A 12,956-nucleotide genomic window follows, 5' to 3' on the forward strand; every position below is an offset into this window, starting at 1 on the left:
TATTTTTTAATTTGAATGAATTAAATTTTCTTCAATAAAATATTTGAATTGCCATATAAATAGTATTGACATATTGTCAATATATGAACAGATTGAATATATATTTTTTTCTACCAAAGTAAAAAGAATGTATAGAGGTATTCACATTCAGAAAAAGAAGAAATTGTAAAAAAAATCTACTGCAAAGCAATCAGTTCGATAAGAATACAGAAAAGTAGAACAGATTAGATTATAATTCCAGCATTGAAAGTGACTTTTAAAGCAGTCGTAAAGATAGAAAAAAACTTTTCTAAAAAATAGTTTTTAAATATTTACACAGTATATCCCATAATCATAAAATCATAAAAATAATTTCAGTCACATTTAAATTTATTACAATTTTGCTCAATTATATTTAATACAGTCAGAAAAGAAGTTAATAAAGTAATTATATTCTAAACAGCTTCTGGTTTGTTCCCATTGTAATTAAGAAATTAAAGAAACTAAAAATAAAAATCGCCAAGAAAACAAATCTTATAAAAATGTTTCTACATTTTTATTACAAGATTTGTTTTCTTTTTTCCTTTTTTTAAATGATTCTACATTTTTATTATAAGATTTGTTTTCAACTCAGTATACTTTAGAATATGCGATATTTTTACTAGCCATTTATTTTCAAAATAAAAATTCTGCATATATTCTAAAGAATCTGATTCTATAGAATATGCGAAATTTTTATTATAGATTTTATTTTCAATTCAGTTCCTTATATATAAAATAAGCGACATTAAATTTTAAGAATGTAAAATGTCAAAAAAAAAAAAAATACAAAAGAAGAGGAGACGATTCGCAGATTAAAGTTAAATGCGGATGTGTTTCTTTTGAAATTGAACAATAACTTTTGAAAAGCAGCAGGATAAGAAGAAGCTCGTAGAATCAAATGTAAAGTCGTGCACTCGCATTTTGTTGAACTACAAAAATAAGACATGCAATCTTATGCACTATGAGACTTTGCTTTGGTGAAATGGTCAGCTGATTGCCATTTCATGGAAAAGAAGCTTATATATGTACTGGTATATATAAAATTTTTCCCCTCCTAAGAATAATACGGAAAACACACAATGCCTTTTTCAGAGTCGGATTATTTCTCCTTTCATAAGGAATTTCACAATTTAAATTTTTCATATTTTAATTTTTCTCTCCGGAATTTAGAGACAAGTTTCGGATTAGTTATTTTTCCTATTATCATAATTTTTTCCTTTTAAAATCTATTATTTGAAATAACTATAAATTCACTAACTTATTCTTGTACTAGAAAATTTTCTTGCAGCTTTTTGAAAAAAGTATAGCTATCGAAAAATTAAACTTGACGACCAAAAAAACTCGTTTTAAACGCTTCACAAAACTGACAAAAATTCCATTCACAATATTTTTTATTTTCCTGACTTTTTCCTAATTTTCATCAAAAATATTTACTTCTTTCTTATCCTGCTAATAAATTGAATTCCTGCAACGAATTTTATTATTTATGAAAGAATTAAAATATTTATCAAAATAATTTAATTCTTGCGAAGAATTTTATAAAAAATTTTCAAATAATTGATTTCTTTCGACTAATTTTATGCAAATTCTAATTTAAATAATTGAATTCCTGAGAAATTTTTATTATTCATAAAAAGAATTGAATTCATACGAAAATTTTTACAAAACAAAAAGTTGTTAAATAATTGAATTCTTGTGATAAATATTGTTATTCATGAAAATAATTGATTTTTACAAAGAATTTAATTAAAATGCCTCAAAATAATTGAATTTTTGGGAATAATTTTGTTTTTTATCGACATAATTGAATACTTTCGAAGAATTATTTATGTATATTAAAATATTTAAAAATAATTGAAATCCTGTAAAAAATTCTAATTTTTTGGAAAATAATTGAATTTCTGAAAAACATTTTATTATTTATGAAAATAATTGAATAGTTGCAAAGGATTTTAGTAAAATTTTCAAAAATAATTGAATTTCTGAAAAGAATTTTATTACTTATGAATATAATTGAATTATTGCAATAAAATTTTATTAAAATGTTTAAAAAGATTTGAATTTCTGTGAAAAATTTTGTTATTTTTGAAAATAATTGAATTCTTCATAGGAATTTTATAAACATTGTTTTAAATAATTAATTTTTTTCTAAATATAATGAATATTATGAAAATATTATTTTAAATAATTGAATTCTTGTGGAAAACTTTATTTGTGAAAATAATTGAATTTTTTGATTAATTAATTTAAAATAGAATTAAAAATAATTGGATTTCTTCGATGAGTTTTGTTATTTATAAAAGTAATTGAATTCTTGCTTAGAATTTTATCAAAATTTATTTTTAAAAATTTAATTTCCATGAAAAATGTTATTATTAGTTAATGTATTTGAATTATTGTGAAGAATTGTATACAAATTTTGTTAAATAATAGATTTTTTTGAAATTTTTTTGATAATGCTGTTCTAAATTAATTGAATATTTAATTTAAATTCCTGTGGAAATTTTATTATTTATGAAAATGATTGAATTTTTGATGAATTTTATCAATTATTTTTTTAATTAATTGGATACTTTTGCGAAATTTTATGAATTCAGAAACTTTATAACTATTTTTTTTTTTGAAAGTGAAAAAAATTGTTATCTGTTTTTACTGGAATCTCTAAAATGCGTTCTCGAGTTCGTTTTGCGAAAAATTTAAATTAAAAATTAATTAAAAATTGCCAGCAGTTTACAATTTCCATATGAGTAAATTTTAAACCCTTCGTATAGTAAATCCGTAGCAAATTTCTCATAAAATGAATAACATTTATATTCACTCATCCGGAAATAGCGCAGAAATTGCATAAATTCCAGACAGTATGAAAATTATTTGTTTTTTTCCCTCAATCGTTGATCATAAACGTTATTAACTTCACCGACGTCACAGAAGAGATGAAAATTCACACAAGCGGAAAGAAAATGAAAAAGTTTCAATAATATTTAACAGTAGAGGGAAAATTACATAAATTTTGATCGAAAATAAGCTATTATCACACAAGAGCTCTTCAAAGTTCCAAAAAAAGAAGAAAAAAATTGTTCAACAAAGAATTCAGAGCATTTGATATTGTGTATAATGAAGAAAGCACACAGCGTACGCAGTGATATATATTTTTCGACCAACTGGCCACTATTTTTGGTTACATAAACCTTCCAGATGCTTTGGATTTTGCCAGATAAGTAAACATTGGCCAGCTTTCCCTTCAATACATAAATATATATTGGTATAGATATATATAAAAGACCCCCAACAGCATAATGGTAATAATTCTTTCGAAAACGATTCTTGCGGGCACGAGGTCAAAAATCACTGCAGATCGTGTGTGCCCCCGGAACTATGCTCCAGCAGGCTCGAGAATTTTTTTTTTCTATTCTTTCTCTCTTTCACTCTCCATTGTCTGCATTTAGCCAAAGGACACTCGACAGACAACAATCGAATACTGAATTCCGAGAATTTTTGGGTAGCCACGACCTACGAACCACTTTTCTGAGCGATTTTTAATATTCGCCTAAATTCTAAATCTTAATAATCAGTAAAAATTTATTAATTTCATTAAAAATATTTAAATCTTTTAATATAGTAAATATTTTCATAGTAAATATTTTCCGAAATTTTAGTATTATAATTCAACCATTTCGTTTGATTTTACTTTTAATTTTTTTAACTGGGAGCGCCGCTCGACTGGACAAAGAGTTAATTTATTATACAAACTCAACGAGGTTTATTTTAATTGTGTAACTTTTAGAATTTAGGAGTAATAATTATACAAAAGGGCTTGTCCCGTAAATTTTGTAATTAAAAAATAAATTAATATTATAGTGCAAAAGACATTTTTAATTATTAATGTTAATTGATGATATAAATATTTTATGATTATAATATAACAAAGAAAAATACTATTACTAACTTGCCATCTATTGGAGGCGTCACTGAACTATAGGAACTATTTATAATTAATTTAAAATTAATTTAAAATAATTAATTAATTAAAATATTAATTAACTAATATAATTTATTTATTTACATTATATTTATTTATTACCGCGCAGTATTTTTTATGCGCATAAAATGCAATTAGTAAAATTTCATTTAAAGAAATAAAGTAAATATTAATTTACAAGAAAAGTAACTAATCAATTATTTGATACGAAGAAATATTTATTTCATACAAATAAATATTTAATTTGTATAAAATAATTTTTTAGTTACTTTTCGTATTTTTATTAAATGAATATTTAATTTATTTCTTCCTGCAAATTATGCATTAAAATAATAATAATAAATAATACGAATAATAATGATCCACAAGTTCTAAACGTTCAAATGAATGAAATTTTTTTTATTAAAAATATTTTTATAAATTACTGATTGCAATAAAAATTTAATTTGAAGAAGAAATAAATAAATTTTGTTCATTTGAACGTTCAGCGAACTTTAAGATTATGAATAATAATAAAAATAATAAAAAAATTACAATAAATAATAAATATTAAACATAATAAACAATTATAATTAATTGTTAATTAAACTGTTAATTAATTAATTTATAACAACGTGTGCCCATCAAGGATCTTTATGATTAAGTATAATTTGCAAAAAGAAACTATGCTTTTTTATGCATTGTAGTTCAGTGACGCCTCCGATAGATGGCAAGTTAGCAGTAGCTACTTTGATTTTTTAATACTAAAAATTTTAGACGGAAAATTAACTTAAAAATAGTATAAATTTTCTTCTACTAATTTTGACAATAATTTTTATCACTTCTCGATGATTTAAATTTAGAAAAAACTCTAAATTTAAATAATTAGAAAAAAATTGAGAGTTTAAAATTCCAAAGAAATTAATTTTAGTAAAAAAGTACTTATTATTTAATGTAAAAGAAAATTGCTTTTTATAGTAAAGCAATGTTACTTTAATGAAAATTAAATTATATTAAATTAAAAAAAATAATTGTTTGAACTTTTTTAAAAAAAATTTTCTCATGCATAACTGGCTGACGCATTATTAGAAACTATAACTCATTACTTTAGACTATATTACATAAACTCTAAATCCATTTATATGTGACTAAATTTGCCCTCTGTTATTAATTGTCTTGTTAAATTTTCTTGGGATTAAATTCTACTTTGCTAAATGCCGCCATTAAATATCTCAAATTACAATTACTTATTGTTAGTCTAGTAAGTAATACAAAGTGTTTGGGTTAGGCAACCACATATATTGTAATATTATTCATTCAGGAAGTGAATGTGGATAATCGCTATATAGCAAAACCATGCCAAAACCACAATTGAGGCCTTGGATCCAATAACTCGCCCGACGCTCGGAGGAACGCGCAACTGCCAGTCAGTGAGCAGTGAGCGCCTCTGGGCCACTCACTGCTACCCGACTGGTATTAGCGCGTGGCTTCGAGCGTCGGGCGAGTTATTGGATCCAAGGCCTCAATTATTAAACGCAAATTGTATAACCAGACAAATGAGAAGTAAATAATTGTTTTTCTCTGATTCACGAAAAGTGGCTTAATAATAGGGACAATTTTTATTAAATAAATATTTTTATTCTTACTTATTTAAGAAAAATAACATTATTAATTAATAAATAAAGAAAATAAATAATAAATAAATAAAGAAAGTTTAAATAATATAATTATAATACAATTTATTTATTTAATAAATAAGGAAATAAGTAAACAAATAAATACAATATTTACTAAATAAATATTTTATTTATTTATTTATTCCCTTATTTATTAAATAACTAAATGAACAAATAAATAAAATAACACTTTGTATAAAGAAATAAAATATTTATTTAGTAAATATTGTATTTATTTCTATATTCATTAAATAAATAAATACAAAAATATCTCAAATTCAGACACCAAAAATTTTCCTACATTTCCTTAAATAAATACTTTTGCCCAAGAGAAAAACGATATTTTTTCCTAAAATCCGAAATTAACTCTACTAGAAAAACTTTGGCTAATTATTATAACCAGCAGTCAAAAAGAAAAACTACAAAAATACCGGTTTTTTTGTTGACTGAATAGTGTGAAAATTTAATAGACGAGAGCAGGTAGCAAGAAAGAATAAAAGGTAAATCAGAAGTTGTGTTTAGTTCCTTTACCTTTTTTTTTGAAAATAAAAAACACTCGATAAAATCGTTTCAAGTGGTCACTTTGAAGTCTGTCAAAATTTATCTGTCTATGAAAAAAAAAGTCCGCAGGACTATTAGAAAGGCATTTTTCTTTCTTTTGAAAAAAATAAAAGATTTCAACTTATCGCATACATGCATCAGACATTTTAAATATGAATAATTCACTAATGATCGACATAAAACGAAAAATCACTTTCAAAATAGATCGTTTTTGTGGTTTTTTTCCTCTATGTGAGGTCCGCCTATTTGTCTATAGTCATTGATTTTTTTTAAATTGTTCACCGTATATACAAAAATCATTAATTAGAGAGATGAAAAAAAAATTTATCTATTCATTGCGACGATTTTATATAAATTCGAATAGCATTAATTTATCTCATTAATCAAACCCGAATAAACCCGAATTAATTATATTTTTTATTATTTTTTTTTCCACTCAATTCCTATTCAAGTATTGTATTTTTTATTTTTACAAAATGTACTTTAATTTACGAAGGAGAAGTACTTGTAAAAAAAACTTTCAGACTAAACTCCTCGTTACTCGTTATTTGTTCTCTAGTATTTTTTTTAAACTTGAAGCTTTTACAATTTTTTTTTCTTTCTCCCTCTTTGCTTGAAAATCAACACGCGTGCTCGTTACGAAATTATATTATTATTATGACTAATAAGAAGTTTTTTTTATGTTATTAACTATTATTTGCCTTCAAGATAAGATAATTGTTTCAAGAACACAAAAGTATTTTGCAAATCCAGAAATATCACAACTTTTTCAAGTTAATTTTAATATTACTAATGATTAACTATAATAATCTTGGTATAATAATTAATTGTAATAATAATAATATAATAATTTCTACAAATTACAATTATTCCAAAATTCAATTATTTTCTACAATTTCTAATTAAAGTTCATTTCTAAATCAATTATTTTTAATAATTTTCCGAAAGTTCTTCGAAAATTCAATTATTTAAATACAAAAATTCAATTTTTCATAATAATTATAACTGTAAATGCGCCTATGTTTTTTAAAAAGTTTTTAAAGTAAAATATTTTAAAGGAAAATTATTATATAAATTTTAAGAATTCAAATTCTTAAAATTAATATTTTAAAAATATTTTCAAATAATTTTTGATTGAATTTTAAAAAATTATGATATGACAATTCAAAGAATGAGTTTTTTAAAAATATTCTAATTGTAACTTTTCGAAAATATTTGAAATTTCTCAAAAGAATTTTTCTATAATTTAAAAAAGACTAATTAATTTCTTGAAGAATTTTAATTAAAAATTTCCAACACGATTGTTTTCTTTAAAATCATGAAAAAAAAATTCCAAAAAATTTTAATATTATTATGAAAATAATTTAAATTTAAAAAATCAAAATGAAAAAAATTCTAAAACCTCCTTTTTCAAAAAGATTTTATTATAATTCTTATAAGCTAAGTTTCATTAATTTTTAATTTTAAAATACTAAAAGATTTTTCATTGAAATTTTTGAGAATTCAATTATTTTCGCACAAATTTATATAATTTAATTCCTTCAAAAGTTGATTTTCAAAAATTGAAATAAAATACTAGAAAAATATCAACTATTTTCAATTAAATTTTAAAAGATTTCAAAATATTAGAAATCTTTTTAATTTTATGTATTTCATTTTCCTAAAAGTTCCGAACGTTCAAATGAGCGAATATTTTTTTCTATTTTATTTTTCAAAAATTATTTAAGAATAAAATTAAAAATATAAAAAATTCAACATTTTTAGGACAGAATTAATTTTCTAAATTACGAAAAAAATATTTTCTAGGAAAATTCAAATTTTAACGAAATATAAAAAGAAATCGTCCTTCATTTGAACATTCGAATTTTTATAATGATCCTAAAGTTCTGAACGTTCAAATGAACGAAATTTATTTATTTTTTTCTTTAATTTGAATATTTATTACAATAATTTTTGTCGATATAAAATAAATGAATTATAAAGTTTCTAAGTGTAAAATTTAAGTTTTTAATTTTTATTGCAAACAATAAATTATAAAAACATTTCTAATAAAAAGTGTTTCGTTCATTTGAACGTTCAAAACTTGTGGATCATTTTTTATAGCGAATTAATATTTCGAAAATTTATTTAAAAAAATTAATGAAAAATATTTAAGATAAATAACCCATGACTGAAAAATTCGTAACTTTAAAAATTATATTAATTTTCTTTAATAATTTAATTTCTATTTTTATTAATAATATTATTATTATCATTATTATTATTTGTAGCACGTTTACGTAAATGGATTATTATTATTATTCGTCGCTCGTTTACATATATAAATTAATAAATAAATTACTATTACCATTATTATTATTATAATATTGAGATTGAGATAATACATATATATTATAATTGCAATTACTATAAATTAACATCCGCACTTAGTCACGATTTAAAATTAATATAGTTATATGGGAATATTTGGTTCAGCACTTAAGCAAATCCAAATTTGGTGTGTAAAGGATATTACGGTGGCTCATTGTGTACACGTTTCTCTCTGTACGTCAATAGACTCTAGTGGGCAAGTCCTCTCGCAATTAGTGAAATTAATGATCCGCAGAACGTCCATGAGTACTTTGTGTATATATATACCATATACGTACATACCTACATAATATAGAACGCGCAGTCGCGATACTTAATATATCACCAGAATAATTTATTCATTTATTGTGTTAAATACTTATTACATTGTCTCCCAATAGATTAGAGGTTAAACCACATAAATATGTTCGACAAGCAAATAATCATCTCGTTAAATGTTCCCACTGTGCTTCATTAAATTGTATAACAAAATAATCACGCCAAATATCTCCCCCCTCCCTCCACTGATAGAAAAAATAAAAAACCATGAAAAATTAAATTAGGTATAGAAGAAAAAAATTTATATTTTCGGACATTACTATATTTTACTATTATAATTATAATAATTAATATTATTACTATTGTTATTATTATTATTATTATTGTTGTTAAACTATTATTATTATGAGAGAATAAAATAATAAGAAAAGCATTGTTATTAATATATATTAATTATAAATTTTTTTATTAATTATTTTTCTGCTCCAAAAAATAGTGAAAGCAACGAGTAATAAACATAATTGCCGCTGTTATATATTATAAATTTTTTTTTCTATAATTAAAATATAATTTTGCTTTTTGGAAAAATTTAAAATGTGGAAAAATATATTGAAGAGAATTTACTTGAATATAATTAATAGGTGGATGAATAAAATAAAAATTAAAGGAGGAAAAAAATTTTCCTTTATGTACAAATTTTTTGACATCAAAGACTTTCCTTTTTTTGGATTTTAAACGCATTATGAGGTAACTTTGTAAGAGCACGGTAACTACTTGTATGTATATAATACTTAAAAGTGAACCTTTGCTCCCTCTTTTCTGTCGCTACAAGAGGTCATTAGGTTCAATTTCATGCTCATAAAGTGCAATAATTTATTCTCAAGAAAGACTTGCTCTCATTTGCCATTGAACTTTTTTTTAAATTAACCCCAACGTCATATATATTTATATTCCTTACAATCAAAAAATGATAAATCTTCTCCAAAAAAAAGTATGATGCATGATGTACCGTTAAATTTTTAATTTAACGGTAAATTTATTTTTTTTCAATTTTTTCTTTCATCATTTTGGTCAATTTTATTTATCATATTTTGGACTTTTTTTTATTTGCCATTTTGATATTTTCTATTTGCCAATTTGTTTTTTCTATTTGACATTTTGAACCTTTCTTTATTTACCATTTTGTTTTTTTTTCTATTTACTATTTTTCTTTTTATAAAAAAAATTATTTCATTTAAAAAATATAGACTTACTTCATGAAGCGGAAAAAAAATTTATATAAGCGTTATCAGTAACAAGTTTAACCCTTGCCTCGTTTGTAGAAAAAAAACGATAAACGAACGGAAAAAATACGCAATAAGTTTTTGTACATCTGTTCGAAAGGAAAATAAAAAAGCAAATTTTTAATAAATTTAATTTGAATGAATTATTTATGATTATTAATTGTTAATTTAATTATTAATATTTAATATAGATTTCAATAATGTAAAGACGAAATAAAAAAATTCTTTGACACAATTATTTATGAATTAATTCATTTATATTTTTATTTTATTGAAATTAAATTAATATTGAATTTTAATAAAATAAAAATAAAAACCAAACAAAAAAAAAATGTTGACAGAAAAAATTATGATTACAAAAAAATTCTTATCGATAAACTCATTACAACAGAAGATATTTCGTAATTTACTAGACCGTGCAATCACTCAGAATCTCCATGAGCCTAGCAGCTGTTTTGTACCACAACTAATACACAGAGTAACCCGTTAACAAACGTCTCGAAAAGATTTTACAGTTATACATAGTTACCCGATTATTTTCTTCCTCTGAAAGGCTATCCATCGACCTTAATTAACATTCATAACGCACGAATAATATAGATTTCAATCATCAACTTTCCAATACGTCAAAAAAAAAAATTAATAAAAGCTACAAACATTTTTTGTTTCAAAAAATTGGGACCGTAATAAATTAAAAAATAAAAACAAAAAAAATCTCAAAAAATTGTAATAAATTCATTTCTGGTAGTCAGCTTCCGATTGTTTCTTTTTTTCTGATTTCTAAAGAAGATAAAGTCTCGAATATCCTGTATAAAATCGTACGCGCTGAAAATTTTTAACAGCACAGAGAGAGACCGTGACACTTTCGGCTTTGCTTAAACCGGAAATTATGTCTCGACAGTCAAGTAATAAATTAAGCCTACAATATTATTTTTCATCTCAAAAATTTGGGGTTAAAAATTCAGAAGATAATGAAAAAAAACAATTTTCTCGAAAAAATGCTCTTTATTCCAGGAATTTTTGACACGTAATCAGCAAAGGGGGCAGGGCGGGGGGGGGGGGGGGGGGGTAAAAACAATCAAAATACCTCAAATTTCAATTTCTCGTTAAGGTAAAATTATTATTTTTCTATATTATTATACGAGACTAAGAAATTTAATTTTTATTTAATTTATTTATTCTTTAATTCAATTAATATTACCAATTAATTATTAAAAAAATTTTATTGTCTTTCGACGAACTTTTATTTACTGAATTCGAATTCTTGTATAAGAATTCGAATTCAGTAAATAAAAGTTTGTCGAATGTACGTCTTGCGTAAAATTTGTACCTAAAGTTTTAACAATTAAATTCACTCGCTTTTATAACAATTAAAATTAAATTCACTCGCACTTATCTCCATCTCGAAAGTTTCACTCGACTCTTGGCGCGATTAAAAACAATTTTAACTGAACATCATTTTCCCTTTAGCACACTCTCAATTTAATTTCACTTTCTTCCCGAAAAAGGAACGGCGAATTTTCGTAAGTAACAATTAAAAGAAGTAAAGTAAAAAAATAAAAGAATTAACTCAACTCAACCGAAACTCGTATACACCTTTTTTAATGCCTTTCACATTCGAACCTTGGTGAGTCATTATGAATCATATAATGAAAAAGTCTGAAACTATTTGAACGTAATTGTTAAAGCAATAACAGTGCAAAAAAAAAAGTATACTAGAGCGTATTTTCATTCGGTCCATTTGACAGAAAAACCTCCCCTCCCCCCTATAAGTTCTCCAACAAAGCTTTTCGATTCTATTATAACTACTCGCTTTTGTGAACAAAACCATTATTCTTCGTCTCCGACGTTATAATAATTTTAACTCCTCACAAATGCGGCTTAACCACATTTTTTTTCGTCGCGTTCCAACGCATGTGAGGAATGAATCGAAAAATTAAAAAGAGGCAGGAGGTCTCTCTCGCTATTTGGGGGTTGATTGCTTTGAGATAACACACAAGATACTTGATTGACTTCGTTTATCCCGAAACAGTAAATCAAAATATAATAAGAATAAATAAATAATTTCGATTTTTAACTCCTAAAATTATTTCTATTCAAATAGAAGTTAAATATTGTTCCCGATTAAGCGAAACCAGTTTGCCACTTTCTTTATTTATGAAATAATATTCGGTTTAAAAATCCGCCCGCAATAGCAAACTTTCCCTGATTACAAAACTGGTTATACTGACAGGCGGTCAATTTCCTAACCTTAAAAATTTCAGCTCTATTGTTAAACAAACACCAAAAACAGTTGAACCGTTAACACTCTAAAAAAACACGATTATTTCAAATCGGTTCGAGAAAGAATTTCAAAATAGTTCACTTAAAAAAAGAGTCACAGAAATAATCAAGACAATTTAAATGTTAGGAAATTTTAATTCTCTATAAGTTCCACTAAAAAAAACCCTTGTGGGATAAAATTGGATGTTTGCGGGAGACATGTGTAAAAAAAGAAATGTTTTTATAAACAAGCTTACCTTGATTCTGGGACAGGACAGCGGGAAGAGTCGTTATCACCAGTAATACCCAAACAAGCACCGATTTCCACTGCACCGAATCACTGTATAAGCACCTTGTTGCAGATGAAGAATAACACCAAATATCACTTGCCATTTTTCAGTAACTATTTACGGCGAAAATTCGCAATGTTTCATGCAAATATGATCATCACGATAGTTTATCCCGTTTACTTGCTTTTTTTTCTCTATTAATAAACACACATCCGCACTGTTTGGAGTAACCAACCTTACTGACGAATGTGAAGTTCGGGTGTCAACACTGGAATGA

The 12,956-nt window shown here is 24.3% G+C and overlaps 1 protein-coding gene across 1 annotated transcript in view; it reads right to left on the reverse strand.

Moving 5' to 3' along the window:
• LOC122499908 (disintegrin and metalloproteinase domain-containing protein 12) overlaps positions 1 to 12,932 on the reverse strand; it is a 101,187-nt gene extending 88,255 nt beyond the window's left edge. The window contains exon 1 of the mRNA XM_043608486.1: positions 12,647 to 12,932. Within this exon, the coding sequence (XP_043464421.1) occupies positions 12,647 to 12,782 (136 nt within the window). The 5' untranslated portion in view covers positions 12,783 to 12,932. The remainder of the gene's footprint in view (positions 1 to 12,646) is intronic.
• Positions 12,933 to 12,956: the final 24 nt, after the last annotated feature.

Source organism: Leptopilina heterotoma, unplaced genomic scaffold (assembly GCF_015476425.1).
Source record: "Leptopilina heterotoma isolate Lh14 unplaced genomic scaffold, ASM1547642v1 Lhet_18, whole genome shotgun sequence".
NCBI classification, from domain to species: Eukaryota; Metazoa; Arthropoda; class Insecta; order Hymenoptera; family Figitidae; genus Leptopilina; species Leptopilina heterotoma.